General features: G+C 44.5%; 3 protein-coding genes across 5 annotated transcripts; 2 read left to right on the forward strand and 1 right to left on the reverse strand.

Annotated features, from left to right (window-relative positions):
• Positions 1–810: 810 nt before the first annotated feature.
• tshba (thyroid stimulating hormone subunit beta a) lies at positions 811–2,352 on the reverse strand. Its single transcript, XM_062471844.1, has 2 exons — positions 2,120–2,352; positions 811–1,519 (listed from the first exon to the last, which is right to left on the reverse strand). Exons 1-2 carry the CDS (start codon positions 2,279–2,281, stop codon positions 1,241–1,243), a joined length of 441 nt encoding a protein of 146 aa, XP_062327828.1. The 5' UTR covers positions 2,282–2,352; the 3' UTR covers positions 811–1,240.
• Positions 2,353–4,531: 2,179 nt separating this feature from the next.
• Positions 4,532–14,145, forward strand: slc5a8l (solute carrier family 5 member 8, like). Its single transcript, XM_062471884.1, has 15 exons — positions 4,532–5,554; positions 6,372–6,437; positions 6,727–6,778; positions 7,324–7,391; positions 7,748–7,902; positions 8,723–8,863; positions 10,181–10,310; positions 10,488–10,576; positions 11,133–11,245; positions 11,545–11,612; positions 11,917–12,003; positions 12,298–12,491; positions 12,894–13,003; positions 13,100–13,185; positions 13,711–14,145. Exons 1-15 carry the CDS (start codon positions 5,201–5,203, stop codon positions 13,834–13,836), a joined length of 1,839 nt encoding a protein of 612 aa, XP_062327868.1. The 5' UTR covers positions 4,532–5,200; the 3' UTR covers positions 13,837–14,145.
• Positions 14,146–14,653: 508 nt separating this feature from the next.
• On the forward strand, positions 14,654–17,345 carry si:ch211-105j21.9 (sialomucin core protein 24-like). Of its 3 annotated transcripts, XM_062471937.1 has the most exons (5): positions 14,756–14,821; positions 15,205–15,791; positions 15,876–15,962; positions 16,069–16,224; positions 17,046–17,345. In XM_062471937.1, the coding sequence occupies exons 2-5, from the start codon at positions 15,245–15,247 to the stop codon at positions 17,195–17,197; spliced, it is 942 nt and encodes a 313-aa protein (XP_062327921.1). In that variant the 5' UTR covers positions 14,756–14,821; positions 15,205–15,244; the 3' UTR covers positions 17,198–17,345. The 3 variants fall into 3 exon arrangements, with proteins under 3 accessions (XP_062327913.1, XP_062327921.1, XP_062327905.1); XM_062471929.1 differs by having other exon boundaries at positions 14,654–14,772; positions 15,211–15,962; XM_062471921.1 differs by having other exon boundaries at positions 15,205–15,962.
• The last annotated feature ends 44 nt before the right edge of the window (positions 17,346–17,389 follow it).

A 17,389-nucleotide genomic window follows, 5' to 3' on the forward strand; every position in this document is an offset into this window, starting at 1 on the left:
GCTATCTAAATAGTTTGGTTCTTTAATAGAAATTTGTGAAATTACCTTTTGTTGTATGAAATGGTTATACCTGGCTGGAACCCATCACGAGTGAGGGGTTTCCAACACTTGAACTACTGTAGAACGTGAAGCCAATATGTGGTTTTAGCCTACTTTTTCTCTTGTAGTTGAAGGTCACAAACGAAATAAACGAATAAATAAACCGGGGTTTACATAAGTATACCTACGATTGTTTACATTTTGATAATGTATATTTATTTCATCAATCTGCTTTTTTAATAGCCTATATACAAGGTTGGTCAGGTCTACATCGGGAATTCAATGTTGTGAATGAATTTTCAGTCCCCCGGCCCGCTAGCATGTGAAAGTGATTAGCCCTGTGACTACTCCACTTGAAAAGCAATAAGCAACGGAAAGTTGCGATGATGTCAGATTAAGTAATCATCTAATCAGGTATGTTTGCTCGCAAGTCCCCTTCCCTCTGGGCTGTCCTGATCTATATATAAGATACAGCTGTCCCCCGAATGCCTTTTGAATGTTTCGGACCTGCACGTGAACCATGCGTGGGCTCTGTGACACCTCTCTGTCGAACGGAGAAATTGAGCCTCACGCAGAAATAAACATACGTTTGGAGGGCATCCAGAAGGGAGGGGTACCACCACACACATGCAACAATAATACATAAGTCAGACAGAGAACTGTCAAGGTTGAAGTGAGTGTGCCATTTGTAGCCACCTGTGTTGTCTGCGCACTGATGTTAACATGAAATGTTTCCACATAGGATGTGATTAATGCTAGATTACCGAGAAACTATTTCAAGACCTAAGCTTTAATCGAGTTCAAGGAAAGCTATAATGGTTTACAGAAGACAATAACGATGTGAGCCAGTAACAGGCCATGCGGCAGCAGGAACAACAGAACTGAGAGGAATAAAAACGTTAAGGATCAGACACCATTGAGTTGTAAACAAAAAGCACATCCACAAACCACAGACCGGACACTGAAAAAGAACACTCACGCGGTGCAAACAATGTAAACTAACAAGCTAACAATGGTACCACCTCTCTATACGTTCACCAATACGCACCACAAAGCAAAATAAATGCAAAGCCACAAAATAAAAAAAGAACAAAAAAAACTTCCTGTTCATCTGGGGCAGAAGGGAAGGGGAAAGAAATACGACAAAACAAAATACATCAGCATTGCACTTCAGCTTCGACCAACAAAACAAACAGGCCGGTCAGTCGAGGCTAATGTAGTTGCTCAGGCCAGGGTATGGGTACAGGTGTCTCAGCGGCTTGGAGCACCGGGCACCGTCTCCTATGGCCTTGTGGGCGCATTCATCGCTGTCCGTGTTGCAGGTGCCACAGTGGCAGCTGACAGCCACAGGGTAGGTGAAGAGGGGGTTGGCGTGGGAAGGACACCCTGGCAGGATAGCTGTCCTGTACTCCACCTTGTCGTACACACAACCTCGCTGGAGCAGGAATCTAGGACCCGCCAGCTCCTTCATGTTGCTGTCCTGAAGATACAGGTTTAGCTGTTGTTTAAACCTGTTTAGGTTGGTTTTAGGTACGGTACTCTAGGGTGTGTGAAGCCCTCTGTGAAATAGCTCCTAAAAAGGGCTGCACGAATACATTTAATGTTTTAGTGACGTCACACAGGTTATTTACTTCATGGCTCACCGGTAAAATATTTCAAGATAATGTGTGCGGTAGAATTATAATAACATGTAAGTACATGTTCCTGGAAGGGATTATGTACTGTGTATTCTATTTATTTTCATTTTGACAACAGAGCTTAGTTAGCTAGTTAGTTCCAACCTATACAGCACCTCTTCCAGAGACTTACATAAACAGGAAGAAAGTATAATAAAGTACAACAAATATACACTGCTATAAATGTGATATAAGGTCTATCTACACTTTTCCCACGTCGCTTTGGATAAAAGCGTCTGCTAACTGAATAAAATCTCACATGTAGCCTACTGTATGTAAACATAGATTCAACAGACATAGAGTTAATATCATCCTCACTTATTTAAAAGAGCTGTCACACCCACGTATGAAAACAAACCTACGCCCCTGCTTCAAAGTGTTGATCTGACTGAACAGTCACTAACCCTGGAGTAACAGAAGCCCATGCAGATGGTGGTGTTGATGGCCACACAGTAGTCACATTCCTGTTTCTCCACGAACACAGTGTAGTCGGTAGGGACACAGATGGAAACAGCAGGGCTCAGAAGCACACACAGAAGCCCCCAGTAGAAAACTGGACAGTCCATGATGCTGGGAGGAACAGATGATCGTCCTTGTCTCGACAAGTACCTGCATGAAGGGATTGACAGTATGAGGAAGAATTGCAAAAATAAAAAAGAAGAATTCAGTGGATTTTATAGCTTTGTGTTTCATAGTGGGTTCTCTGAAACGTTGTTACCTTGAATTCTTAAACTGTATTCATTTATTAATTTGAGTCTACACAGGCTTGGTATTAATTTACATATAGAAAGGCTTCTTTTTTGACCACGAGAAGACACTTACCTGAGAGATATAACAGAACGTCAGCTCAGCTTCTGTCTTACCTGCTTCTGCTGTGTCCGACAGTGCCTGGTGGTCTTATACAGAGGCCGTCGCCCACCTGGCCTCCAGCCGGCTCCTTATCTCCCATCTCCAAAAACAGGGAACCAGTAGCCATCAGTCCATTATGAGGATGACATGCATAAATGATGACCACGAAGCGAACGGCACACAGGACGACACCGGGAGGTCGTGAGCCTCGGTCCCTCCTCTCGGACTCCTGTTGAGTGTTGAGGAAGTCTGCAAAGCAAGTCGGTTTCATCGCCAAGAACTCTGTCGGAGTGAATGCGACTACAAACTTTACATTTTACATTTACATTTATTCATTTAGCAGACGCTTTTATCCAAAGCGACTTCCAAGAGAGAGCTTTACAAAGTGCATAGGTCACTGATCATAACAACGAGATAGCCACAAAACATTGCGAGTAGCCAAAACATGAAGCACACATTGTGAACAACCAAAATAAGTGCCAAAGGGAAGAACCATAAGAGCGTGTAGTTAAACAAGTTACAATTAAACAACATGAGCTGCTATAAGTGCAAGTGTACCTGTGGAAAAAGCCTTGAGCCTTTTAACAAACTTAAAGTTGTTCTACAGATAAATGTCGATGCAGTTTGCATAGGCTTCACAAGATGGCAGAACAGACAAGACGAAGGGCTTTATACCGCTTCTACAAACATGATGGCCTAAACAAATGCTGCCCAACCATCTAAAAAATATGACTACAGCATTAATAAACCATGATTGTATATTGCTGGTTTAAATTTAAGCGCATGTATTTTTCCTGTTCAAAGACAAGGAATTCATACACTATTCTACTGTGACACCTACTTCAAAGCTTTCAGTTTTTTCTGTGCATATTGGTCAGCATTGGCAGGAAAGCGGTCTTACTCTGAGAAACAAAGTTAGGAACACACAAATGTAGGTCGCAGGTGAGGTTAGCGGCCTACTCCTTACAGTACAAGACAACCTTTTTTTTCAACTGTTCGGTTGAACGGTATACAGTTAAGATGTTCCTTTGATTTGTAGTTTGCAGTTGCAGGACAGAGAGTAGGGAGTAGGCCACGGTTACACACTGTCATGATGGCCCGCTGATGAGGCAGAAACATTTAATGAGTCAGAAATGTCAATAACATTGTCACAGTACAGGATGCTTCTGTCCTGTCAAATCAGGACATGTTCCCATCACTAACAATCTAAATATCACCTGATCTTCCAGGAGCTCAGTTTAACTTGGAAGAGGATAATCACTGCAGGTGTTTGTAGGGCCCTTAACCATCTACCATTTAAACATAAACTTATACCAAGTGTCTAATCTACTTGTGTTTTGCTTTTGAGGTAAATGATTGATGAGGATTATCCATGTTTTTTATTGCTGTGAAGTCTCTAACTAAAGAATGTTTTTCTGTTGAAAACATTTTGTGTCTTTTCATCGTTTTGTCTCAGCATTGGATTTATGAATGAAGATATTTTTAATATTGGATTATTTGGGTTACATTGGATTATTTCATATGGATTTATTTAAAGTGTATATTGGATAATTTCATATGGATATATTTAAAGTGTAAAAAGTTTTAATAGAAAAAGAAAAGTTGAATTCCTGTTTTATTGTATCTTTTTAAATGACGCCACAGAAATAACAACTCTGCATCAGCCATTCCTTACCCTCCCTAGGAGACCTATCACCCTGGTGGCTTATCTTGAGTCTAAAAATACTGGAAATTCTAAATGAAGAGAAATCATGACCTCGATGCTTAACATAGCCTCTCATCACAAATGAGATAGTTTGAGCACACAAAATGTAATACTAAAGCATTAGTCAATGATGATTAACATCCGGTCTGGTAAAGTGTTCTTGCAAGCAAGTTTCCTCTCAGTTTTATTAGGAGTCGCCTTGGTATCTCTGTCCTTGAGAGATTATTAACTAAAACGTCTTTATGGAGGGTAGATACCTTCAGTGTTAAGGCTCTTAAGCTGTAGAAGCCATAGGAGCAGTCTTCCTGGTCCATAAACGAGGGCCGCGCTGATCATTCACTAATCTTCAAACGAGTGAAGCCTGCCAAGACAGAAAGCTGCTAGAACCAGCAGCTTGATGTTGGGATTCTACGAGGAGTATACAGGATTCATTGACCACTCTTAAAGAAGGTGAACTTAACTGAAAGCAGTTGTCCTTCTTGTGTCAACACTCGTAAGTGTTTCTACTAATGGTACATTTTCTACAATTGACTTTGCTTGAACAGTTTGTTTTAGACGTTGATCTTAGGGCAAAGTTTTTGAAGATAGGCCTACACCTGTGGTGCAACTAGTATTGAAACTTTGTTGGTGTTTTTTATATAGGTATTCCCAGGTGTTTCTGAGATGCTAATTCAAATCCTGGAAATCTTTTATAACTACAAAGTTTGTCAAATTAAACGTTCTGAGGATTGCATTTAGATACTCCGGCGAGGTGTAGGTGAATTTAGGTGTGATAAATTCTTGGCTCCTGGAAGAATCGTTTTTGGTTTCCATTGGACTTTGACGAAGCAGTGACTGTTTACAGCCTTGAGGTGAGTTACATAGTAAAGCAAGGTGAACGTAGATGACACAGTAGTTACTTTTCGGAAGCTCTCTGCTGGACTTATTAACCATGACGGGTACCGGCGGGCCTGTGGCTTCCTTCTCCGTGTGGGACTATGTGGTGTTCGCTGGCACGGTCCTCGGAGCCGCCGGCATCGGCCTTTTCCAGGCCATCCGAGGACGCACGAACACAAGCAGCGAGGAGTTCCTGCTCGGAGGTCGGCAGATGTCAGCCGTGCCGGTGGCCATGTCGCTCACCGCCAGCTTCATGTCTGGCATCACCGTGATCGGCACTCCAGCCGAAGCCTACCTGTACGGAGCGGCCTTCTGGATCTTCGGCTTCTCGTACGCCATCATGTCCGTCATCACGGCCGAGATCTTCGTCCCTCTCTTCTACCGTCTGGGAATCACCAGCACCTACGAGGTGAGAGAACCTGGACAGGGTGGGTACTGTAGAGAGAACCTGGACAGGGTGGGTACTGTAGAGAGAACCTGGACAGGGTGGGTACTGTACTTAGGTAAAGGTAAAATATGCTTGTGCAGTGAAATTCTGTTAGTGAGAGTCTACTTGACCTTTGACAATTATAGGGCAGAAACCTATGGAGGCACTGACCCTCTTATGATTTGTGTGTGACACAAATCTGACGCCATAAAAACACACAGAAAGGAGGAACTGGAAATTGATGATTTGATGTCACCCCAAAAGGAGATCCTTGGAAGAACCTTTGATCTATCTAGGACAGCGATTCCTAACCTGTGAGCGGCAAGGGTAATGCAATTGGGCTGCAAAACCAATGAAAACTAAAATATGAAAAATGTATCAATATAAAAAAATATATATATACTGTAAATTATTAATAAAATTAATACAAATTTTAAAACTAAATTTTGCCTTTAATTCATCATGACCGGAACGCCCATAGTTACGTTTTGGCGCGCTGACGGAAGCCCAACTGACATTTCCGCATTAACTTGCATACGCCCACAATCCAGGTCAACAACTTCCGGTAGCTAGCAGTTATGTAAGGTTTCGCACACAAAATGCAGCTGTTTGTGTTCTGAGAGAATATGATTCAGACTTATTTTTTTTATAGTTTGGAATACGTTGCTAGGAAACTGTCACGAGGAGCAGGACCAAATCATTCCAATATAGGCTAGCTCTACCTGTTTACTTTTTACAAATGGCAAAAACACAGAACAACACAGAAACTTCAAACAAAAATCTTCCCTTTTCTCCCTAGTATCTGGAGATGCGCTACAACAAGTTGATTCGTGTGATCGGGACATCCATGTATATCGTACAAACGGTAACTACTGAAGGCTTTCAACAACATGAAGAACATATGATTCTTCCATATCAACACACACCTCATCAAAATGCTGTTCTAGATCTTCCTGAGTGCATCGCTGGATGCGTAACACATGAACTTGTCATAGGAACATCTTGTTTTTGTTATGATGTGCTTCTCCAGGGATATCTGATTACTATCATGAATGTTTAACTTGCTGTGTGTGTGCATGTGTGTGTGTGTGCATGTGTGTGTGTACATGTGCGTCTGCGTTCAATCAGCTAATGGATTATGTTGAATGTTCCAGGCACTGTACACCGGCATGGTCATCTACGCACCAGCTCTGGCCCTCAATCAAAGTAAGTCATGTGCAAAAGAGTTATTCTCAGGGCGCGTGTCCATGGCGTTTTTCTCAGGCCGGGGAGCACTTCCCAGTGCCTCATCAGCTCTGGACCATTAGCTAGTAGGCTAGTTTAATATTTTTGTAAAATATCGGCTAAGTTAAGATAGAGTTTCAGTGACGACACCAGCGCCTTTCTGCAAAGCTCAAAGATTTTCTATTTGCATCCGCATGAAAAATCTGAATACTTTTTTAGGCATTCGCACGCTCTCTCTCCTCAATCGGAATAGACAAAAGACGCTGTTTGGTGCTCTGAAAAAAAGCTGACTGGACACTTGAGCCTCATTTTATCTCTTAACCAGACAGTTTTGTAAACATGTAGGATAGGAGATAAGATAAAAGTATCTTATCTCCTATCCTACATGTTCAGTGCTGCGTTTGTAGATGTTACGCTGCCTTTAAATGTTATCTATCAGAGATGCTTGTCGGCTGATGGCTGTCTACTGATAGTGGTGAGTGGAAGTGTGTTGACACCCGGATCAAGGCGTGTGTTGTGTGTTTCAGTCACAGGACTGAACTTGTGGGGCGTATTAGTGGCTACAGGAGTGGTGTGCATCATCTACTGCACCTTGGTCAGTATTTCATCCATTATCTCCCTCCCACTCTGCACAGGGTTACAAAATAAACATTGGATGTGCTGTATATATGTGTATATATGTGTATACATGTGTATATAGTATGTGTGTATATGTGTATACATGTGTATTTATGTGTGTCATGGAATGGGGCTGATTGATTGAGTATTGGATGAATCTGCATCACTATTGCGTTCAATACAGGTGCTAGCGTCTCTGACCTACTGTTGTTGTTTGTGTCTTTCTGTGTGGTGAGTATGTGTGTGTATCTGTGTTTATGTGTGCGTGTGTGTCTGTATGTGTGTGTGTGTGTGTGTATGTCTGTGCATGTGTGTATATGTGTGTGTGTCCAGGGAGGTCTGAAGGCAGTGATCTGGACAGACGTGTTCCAGATGGTGATCATGCTGGCTGGCTTCGTGGCCGTCATCGCCAGGGGAGCGGTGATCCAGGGGGGGCTTGGCCGGATCTGGGACGACGCCTCCAAGGGGGGGCGGCTGGACGCTTTCAAGTAAGCACAAACACACGGAAGCACACACAGAGGCTCTCTTACCCTCTCTCTCTCTCTCTCTCTCTCTCTCTCTCTCTCTCTCTCTCTCTCTCTCTCTCTCTCTCTCTCTCTCTCTCTGTCTCTCTCACACACACACACACACACACATAAACATACACAGAGGCTCTCTTACCCTCTCTCTCTCTCTCTCTCTCTCTCTCTCTCTCTCTCTCTCTCTCTCTCTCTCTCTCTCTCTCTCTCTCTCTCTCTCTCTCTCTCTCACACACACACACACACACGTAAACACACACACAGAGGCTCTCTTACCCTCTCTCTCTCTCTCTCTCTCTCTCTCTCTCTCCCTCTCTCTCTCTCTCTCTCTCTCTCTCTCTCTCTCTCTCTCTCTCTCTCTCTCTCTCACACACACACACGTAAACACACACAGAGGCTCTCTTACCCTCTCTCTCTCTCTCTCTCTCTCTCTCTCTCTCTCTCTCTCTCTCTCTCTCTCTCTTACCCTCTCTCTCTCTCACACACACACACACACACGTAAACACACACAGAGGCTCTCTTACCCTCTCTCTTTCTCTCTCTCTCTCTCTCTCTTACCCTCTCTCTCTCTCACACACACACACACACACGTAAACACACACAGAGGCTCTCTTACCCTCTCTCTTTCTCTCTCTCTCTCACACACACACACACACGTACATACACACAGAGGCTCTGTGTGTTATCTAACATCTGATAGATAACTCTTACCCTCTCTCTCTCTCTCTCTTTCTCTCTCTCTCTCACACACAAACACAGTCTTCTCTGACTTCCTGTGCGCGTTCCGCAGCTTTAACCCCGACCCCCTGACGCGTCACACCTTCTGGACCATCGTGGTGGGCGGCAGCATCATGTGGACCTCCATCTATTCCATCAACCAATCACAGGTGCAGCGCTACATCTCCTGCAAGACCCTGGCGCATGCCAAGATGTGAGTACATTCACGTCTCGCATGTGACCCATTCAGCTGCCCCTTCCATCCAGAGTGACCTACAGAGAGATCACGTGATCAGAGAGATCACGTGATCAGAGAGAGCACGTAGGAGGTACAGCAGACGACCAACAATCACAAGTGCATATTTCATACTTAATTACGGTGCAACAATAACTAGGGGTGTAACGATACACTCAGCTCACGATACATTACGTATCACGATAGTGGGTATACGATACAATACGTATCACGATATTTCTAACAACATTTTAAATGAAATTCAATTAACAGATTAACTTCCAAAACATTAAACATTTTCAATCATTTTCTTTGTTGTACATTTAGTTAACTCAGTTCAAGCGATTTCTGTGAATGCAATGAATGCACGCATGACGCAGGTGCAGAGTAGGTCGAGTGCTGGTAGCTCAACCAATATAGGATCAAATTGACGTCATATTGTAAAAATATTGCCATAACTCTACGATACATATTGTAAAATTGTTGTATTGCGATATATTGTTCCACAATATATTGTTCCACCCCTAACAATAACGTCTCTATTACTTAAATCTTAAATTCTGTTTTGACGACATCTCGATTAGAGCCACACGCCTCCTGATGCAGGACAACAGTCGGACGTTCAATCAGGAGAGACCTGGGATGAGTGAAAGATGTTTATTACAGAATAATAAATGTACTATGGTGTTTGGAGCTTGAACCCCACGGGAATTATATAGATCAACGGGCGCCTGCCCAACGCCCGGAGGAGAATCCAGAGTTCAGAGTCCAGACACTGGTGGCGGTGGCGGCAGCCGACGACCAATCGAGCCGAAGACTGAGACAGGAACCGGGAGGCGACGGGGTGGTGGAGGGTCGCGCACTTGATAGCATGGACAAACTACACAGGGAGAGAATCATATTTAAGGGCACGGATCATGTGACGCCATTAATTGATAGGCGGGAGCGCTAATCGACTTGAACCCCAGTGACCGCCGGACCAGGGAAGTGAGTGGTGTACACTACGATTAAACCCGAGTGCAGGGATCGGTCTTGCCTGACTGAACTTGCGCAAGCTTCATTTCAGCTGGTGCAGGTGTGGAAATGAGAGAATATTCCTGCCGCCCTGTGTCCTCTGAAGCCGTCAGCTGCTTCGTGTGATAACTGCATGTCACCTGAGGACTTTGTTCTGTCTCTTTCTAGGGAGCATCCAAAAGCACTTTAGTTTCAATAGCCGCATTCACGCATCGTGTTTTATGTTCTCATATCTGCGTAGAAATGCTTATAAAAGATGGACTAAGTTCCCTGTGCGCCCAGGTCTCTGTACGTGAACATGGTCGGTCTCTGTGTGACGGTGAGCCTGGCTGTGTTCTCTGGTATCACCATGTTCTCCATCTACAAGGACTGTGACCCTCTCAGCAACGGAGACGTTGGGGCTTTGGACCAGGTAGGCCTGCAGGATTAACTTCACTCTCTGCATCCACACTGACTTCTCTAACTGCCTTCACGTTCACTTCACTAACTACATTGATGTTAATTCATTGATATTGTATGCATGTGTGTGTATATGTGTGTTTGTATCTTTGTGCGTGTGTAACTGTGTATGTGTGTGTGTGTTTGAAAGCTACTTCCATACCTGGTGATGGACATTCTGGCAGCCTATCCTGGGGTCCCTGGCTTGTTTGTGGCTGCAGCATACAGTGGAACCCTGAGGTGAGAAGAGAACTCCAGCCCCTCCACCACAACCAATCACAACCAACCACCAATCACAGCCAACGACCAACCAGGACCAATCAAAACACCTCACAACTAGTCACATGAACCTGCTGATACACATCTCCGACTCTTCACAGCCTTTCACATATCGTCGATCAACTCACAAGCAAAACTAAACTGAACTTCAAGCACACTTACAAAGTGCATGTACCAACATACATCAACAAAGTTTGTTGACAACCATAAACATTTTAAGTACGCTTCCAATTTATGTAGAAAAATTGAAATACATAAAAAAATGTATTAAGCTCTCATTTAAGACATTCAAATTGGATTTAAGTATGATCTTTTTCTGCTTGGGATACTCTCTGTATAACATAACAGCTGCTGGGCACACAGGAGCAACGGTGTGTAGTGTGTCATGCAGGAGTGTGTAGTGTGTCATGCAGGAGTGTGTAGTGTGTCATGCAGGAGTGTGTAGTGTGTCATGCAGGAGTGTGTAGTGTGTCATGCAGGATGGTGTAGTGTGTACATGCTGTGCTCTGCCCCCCAGCACAGTGTCCTCCAGCATCAACGCCCTGGTGGCGGTCACCGTGGAGGACTTTGTGAAGCCGGTGTGGAAAGACCTGACAGAGAAACAGGTGTTGTGGATCAACATGGGACTGAGTGAGTATCTGCACTGCAGGGAGCCAGACTGACAGACAATACTTTGCGTCATTTATCATATAAATGATATATATATCCCTTTTTTCATATGACATAAGCCACACTTATAAGTATTGCACCTTCCTACCACAGAAAACTCCTTGTTTGTGTGAACTTAGATGGTGAATAAAGCCCATTCTGATTCGGATTGTCAAATATTTATTCATAAATATCCATGACAGTGTGTGGAGGGTGTGTTTACTGTTTGGCTGTGTTTGTAGTGATGAGGTGTTGGTCTTACGGTGACTGATCTCTTCCAGGTGTGTTCTTTGGAGGGGTGTGCATAGGGATGGCTGCTGTGGCTTCTCTGATGGGCAGCATCCTACAGGTGGCTAACCTCTCAACACACTGTGCCACCGTGTGACTGTGAGCCTGTTCTGAAGCACTGCTCTCTAGCGCCCCCTGTCTGGTTATGCATGTGTGTCTGTGCTTGTGGGTATCTGTCGATCTGTTTGTGGGTATGTGTGTGTCTTAATGTGTGTGTATGTGTGTGTGTGTGTGTGTGGGGGGGGGGGGATGTATGTATGTCAGTGTCTTAACGTGTGTGAGTTTGTCTTAATGTGTGTGTCTTAATGTGTGTGTGTGGGGATGTATGTATGTCAGTGTCTTAACGTGTGTGTGTTTGTCCTCAGGCCGCCCTCTCTGTGTTTGGGATGATCAGTGGCCCTCTCCTCGGACTCTACTTGCTCGGCATGTTCTTCCGTACCACAAACTCCACTGTAAGTCCTGTTCCAGATGTGACTGTATGTTCTCCTGCAGAGGCTGTTCCCTCCAGCTACACCCTCACATATGATCTCTTTAGTCGCTGTTTAAATCTATTGAAAATACCTAGTAGCAGGTAATATGGGTAAAACAAAATATTCAAAGCTGGGAGGAAAATCGTGACTTATTAATTGATATACAATCTGTTACATACACACCAGTTGTTGTCTGGTTGTTGAAACTCGATCCAATCAATGTCGACATGCAAACAATCACAGATGAAGTGTGTGGTTCTGCTATCTGTGTGACAGGGAGGGCTGTCAGGACTGATCCTGGGGCTGGTCATCACCCTGTGGGTGGGGATTGGAGCCCAGATCTACCCCCCCACGACTTACAAGACCAACCCCCTCCCCCTCAGCACGGCCGGGTGTAACCGCACGGTCGACTTCAACGCCACCACGGTGGCACCCTGGACCAGCGCGGTCACATTCCCCCCCCTGCCAGAGTGAGTCAGCTCTGTATGACCTATTACATCTGGTGATACATGGTGTCGAGTCAGGACCTACAGTAGATGATACATGGTCTTAAATGACTGGCAGATGTTCACACATGTTCAGTCATTTACACACAGAAGCACACACGCAGACAAACACACTCAAATCCACAAGAGCAAAAGACACTTTCAAAGATTCATGTTCTGATAACATGACAACCCTCTGGTCCTGACTGGTCCTGACTGATCCTGACTGGTCCTGACTGATCCTGACTGTTCCTGACTGGGCCTAACTGGTCCTGACTGATCCTGACTGGTCCTGACTGGGCCTGACTGGTCCTGACTGATCCTGACTGGTCCTGACTGGTTCTGACTGGTCCTGACTGGTCCTGACTAGTCCTCTTGTTGTGTTAGAGAGCGTCCAGCGCTGGCTGACTCCTGGTACTCCCTGTCCTACCTCTACTTCTGTGTGCTGGGCACTCTCGTCACCATGACGTCTGGTCTGCTGGTGAGCGCTATCACAGGTAAGTTCTCCTTCCTCCTGGCCCCTCCTACTACTACCCTTTGCACCCACAGTTTTAAAACCTAGAATCACCGATGGTGTGTCTGTGTGTGTCCAGGTGGCTGTAAGCAGAAGAGGCTCTGCTCCGATCTGTTTGTCAGGAAGAATGATCTGATCTGCTTCAACTGTGGACGACACGCCCAGGTTTGTCTGCTTGTCTCGGTTCAATCCCAGGTTCAGTCTGGGTTCAATACCAGGTTCAGTCTGGGTTCTAGTAATGCAGGTTCAGTCTATGTTTTAATAATGCAGGTTCAGTCTGGGTTCTATTAATGCAGGTTCAGTCTAGGTTCTAATAATGCAGGTTCAGTCTAGGTTCTAATAATGCAGGTTCAGTCTAGGTTCTAGTAATGCAGGTTCAGTCTATGTTCTTGTAATGCAGGTTCAGTCTATGTTCTTGTAATGCAGGTTCAGTCTAGGTTCAATCCCAGGTTCAGTCTAGGTTCTAGTAATGCAGGTTCAGACTAGGGTCGAATGCAGGTTCAGTCTAGGTTTGAATGCAGGTTCAGTCTAGGTTTGAATGCAGGTATGTGTAGGTTGCCTGTCTGGTTCACACTGGTTCCCAGCAGTATCACATACTGGGCCTGGTCTAACACCAAAGTACATTCACATAAAGATGACTGATCAACCTGTGCATCATTTCATCATAACTACCACGTTCCATCCCCACAGGACTCAGAACCAGAGCTGGTGGAAAAGGATGGATCAGAGCTGAAGAAGGGCACTGACAACCTGGCCTTCGCAGTCTCAGTGTTTGACATAACGGACCGAGACATGGAGAAAGTCACCAAGATGTGAAGACGGGGTCAGGATGCTGCGTCCTCACCAGGTGTTCTGCAGCTCTGGTGCTGAGAGGAGATCTGCCCTGTTTCTCTGAAGCAGGTGGAGACGAGGTTGAGGTGTGTCTTTGTGACTCATCTTTGGAAACAAATCTTTAGCTAAGCTGGGACCTGATTACTCTGAGACTCAGAACACAGACAGACACAGCTTTTCACAGCAGCGTTTCATTCATTCATTCCCTTTTCTGACTATAAACTTCTCTACTCAAGGCTTTTCTGATTATATCGTTTTATTGTTTGAATAAAAATGTGTCTGAATTAAATATTTTCTCTGCAATAATAATGTGATTATTAATGTGTCTCCTATAGTATTAGTATGCCAAAGGCAGTCAGTCAGCATGTACAGTGTCATATTGTAGATTTAGTGTTTCGCAATGCTGTGTGGTAATATTCAAGATATTATTTGTTGACTTAAGATTTGTTAATAAACTACTAGTGCTTGGTTCACCTGTTTCCTGAAGCAGATTCTGGAGAAGAGGCTTTTTTGTGTCCTGTTTTTTCTTCATGAACCTGTTAGTGAGCAAAACAACACTAGCAGAGGTAACAGATGGTTGTTAGGAACACAGACACACACTCACACACTAAGTCACTAATGTTTTAGTACTGCAATCTCCACATGGCTGTTGTGTTAAGAATAGCTTGAACAATGTTGACCGTAAACAGTGTGAGATAGAGGGAAGGCGAGAGGGGGGGGGGAAGAGAGAGGGAGTGGTAGACTGGTTGATCACCTCTGTCTCCATGGCAACATTCACAAGAGAAGGAAGTTGACAAAGAAGGGATCCGCCCCCTCACCTGCCCCTGGCCTAAGGATAAGGCTGTTGTTTCTCCCACAGGAGTGCCCAGCCACTGACAATAACTTCCTGGTTTTCAGTCGGGACAAAGTTGTGCGCGTAACGTAATAAAAAGCTGTTGTTGGACTGTTAAAAGAACTGACACAGGATACGGTAAAACTAGAAATACGAAGCTTGTTGTGTATTCTGTAGATACTGTAGGTCTGGTCTCTGTCTCACTACCTTCTATGGGTTTAAAAGCACAGGTGCATTGGTTTTGTTTGTTGAGGTTCTTTTGACAACGTTGTGACGGCCTACTGTATTGTCCTTACGCTTTAGAGGGCTCAGGGCTGTCTCTGCTTACACTGCATGTCCTTCACTTCATATCCGTACCTTTTACAAAGAGAAATATATAATATATAATAATATGTATTATAAGGGAGAGTGCTATGGCAACAACTGTTTGTGAATCAGGAACTAGCATACAGTGTTTAAACTTCAACACAATTCAGTGAGTGTTTTTGTAATACTGTGTGATCACAAACTTTGAATCTAAGCTATAGGCACAAATATCCAAGCAGAAGAGTGCGGTTGATCATGGAGACCAGGTATTCTCTGCTCCTGGTCGGATGTCTGCTATCTGTATCCCTGGCCAGCGCAGCCCTAAGCCCTCCAGAGGGACCAAACCACCCAACCATCTCACCTGCCACGACAGGGGTTTCAAACCCAGCCACGGCAACGCTGAACAGAACCTCCGCCGCCAATGGAATGCTCACAACAACAGCGGGTGCCACGCCTGCGATCACGGGAGGAGGTGCTCCACCCAACGGCTCTGCTGGCACCTCCACAGCCCCCACGGCCAGCTCTGTAAGCACCCACACCCCAGGGCCTGCAGCCGAAGCCGGGGAGACCAACACCACATCTACCCCTCCTACAGGCTCTCCTCCCACCACAGTGCCAACAACTCAATCACCGGCTACGACTGTGATTTTCAACACCACGTCCAATCTGACAACGACTCAATCACCGGCTACGACTGTGATTTTCAACACCACGTCCAATCTGACAACGACTCAATCACCGGCTACGACTGTGATTTTCAACACCACGTCCAATCTGACAACGACTCAATCACCGGCTACGACTGTGATTTTCAACACCACGTCCAATATGCCGTCGACTCAATCACCAGCTTCGAACGAGACTGTGAATGCCACCTCAGCCTCACCCTCCCATCCACCAAGTGAAGATCCTCCCACCGCTAACACCACCTCGTGGGTGTCAACGACCAACACAGCGCTTAACGACACACGAGGTAAGCTCAGTGTCGGACCTTTGACCTTACTGTCCCGGACACTCAGCCCACAGAATGTCTGTGTGCATATCTAAGTTTTTCACCTGGTTTCTCTCCTTGATTGTAGGAACAGGAGTGAGGCTGGATGACTATGAGAAGACCCTGACCGTGGTGTTCAGTGTGGTGCTGGGGGTGTCCATCTTGGGGTTGGTGATGTACCAGATGACAAGATGCCACCAGAGAAGAGTCCAGTACTCACATCAGCCGCTCACTGAAAACACTGGTAAGCCCTAGAACATCCCCCCAAAAACACTATGCTCAACTTTTATAGGTCTTTGTCAACAGTATTTACTATATACATTATAGGAGTGTTTAACCTGCTACCGAATGCCTGCGCCACAAATGCATGTGCTTGTGAAGTGATCAATATGGAAGCAAATCAATGATATGTTTTGAGTTTTAAAAGGCATTGAATACTTAATATTTACGTTTAAACACCACCGCATTTGTTGGTTTTGAATTCACCTCTTTAAAATTCAAATCTCAATTTATTTATATGTAAAAAAAAAATCTGATACCAAAAATCAAGGTTCAGAAATGCAGGTTGCTCAAATTCGAACAGCAAAATTCAGATCCCAAAAATTCAATAAAATAAATTCGAGCTTCAGAAATTGAAATATAACTAAATTCAGGCTGCTCAAATTCGACTGGTGAAATTCAGATCCAAAAAATTAGAGCCGAAAAAATTCAGATTGCAACATCCGGCCGGGTTTCCCACAGCACTTTTCAGTTAAGGCGGCCGCCTAAGCAACACACGCTTGCCGCCTTAACTACGTAGCCAAAAAAAATAGAAAGATATCCGCCGTCGTCCTGTTTTCTCCCTTCCATTCCAAACCGTGACCAACGCCAGTGTCCCTTCTCTGCAGAACGCATTAGTCTATCGCACAAACTTGCCCCCCCCCCCCCCCCCCCCCCTTCACCCGGTCTGACGGCAAACCACACCCTACCACCTTAACTAACAATATTCAATACTTCAAAACATTATGTCACTGATTTGTTTCCATAGATCAATGACTAGTTAATGTTCAATGTTATTCTTTTCAGGTGACCTATTCATCTCAGATGAAGACACGCTTGTCATATCAGGAGGACTCTATGAGGGACACGTCTCTGAGCCAATCACAACACAGCAAGACTTCCCTCCTGGCCCCTCCCAGCTAACACAGTTCCGCCTTGAGTTCTTAAATGATGGTTGATCATTACTGTCCTGTTCTTAGAGGAAAACAATCCTTGCTTTCACCGTTTGATTTTGAGTTATGCAGGATTTAACTGATTTGTTAGTATGACAAGTATGATCACATTTGATGTTGTTTTATTTGACAATAAATACAATAATATAAATAACAAATATATATATTTAAGAAAACAGTAATTTAAAGTACATTACG

Source organism: Osmerus eperlanus, chromosome 1 (genome assembly GCF_963692335.1).
Source record: "Osmerus eperlanus chromosome 1, fOsmEpe2.1, whole genome shotgun sequence".
NCBI lineage: Eukaryota > Metazoa > Chordata > Actinopteri > Osmeriformes > Osmeridae > Osmerus > Osmerus eperlanus.

Excerpts from the sequence above, each read along its gene's own strand:
- tshba (XM_062471844.1), bottom strand. The coding sequence starts at position 2,281 with ATGGACTGTCCAGTTTTCTACTGGGGGCTTCTGTGTGTGCTTCTGAGC. Across the intron at positions 1,520-2,119 it reads TGGGCTTCTGTTACTCCAGG|GACAGCAACATGAAGGAGCT; the intron begins GTTAGTGACTGT and ends CTGTATCTTCAG.
- slc5a8l (XM_062471884.1), top strand. The coding sequence starts at position 5,201 with ATGACGGGTACCGGCGGGCCTGTGGCTTCCTTCTCCGTGTGGGACTAT. Across the intron at positions 10,577-11,132 it reads GCATACAGTGGAACCCTGAG|CACAGTGTCCTCCAGCATCA; the intron begins GTGAGAAGAGAA and ends TCTGCCCCCCAG. Across the intron at positions 13,186-13,710 it reads ACTGTGGACGACACGCCCAG|GACTCAGAACCAGAGCTGGT; the intron begins GTTTGTCTGCTT and ends CCATCCCCACAG.
- si:ch211-105j21.9 (XM_062471929.1), top strand. The coding sequence starts at position 15,245 with ATGGAGACCAGGTATTCTCTGCTCCTGGTCGGATGTCTGCTATCTGTA. Across the intron at positions 15,963-16,068 it reads AGCGCTTAACGACACACGAG|GAACAGGAGTGAGGCTGGAT; the intron begins GTAAGCTCAGTG and ends CCTTGATTGTAG. Across the intron at positions 16,225-17,045 it reads GCCGCTCACTGAAAACACTG|GTGACCTATTCATCTCAGAT; the intron begins GTAAGCCCTAGA and ends TATTCTTTTCAG.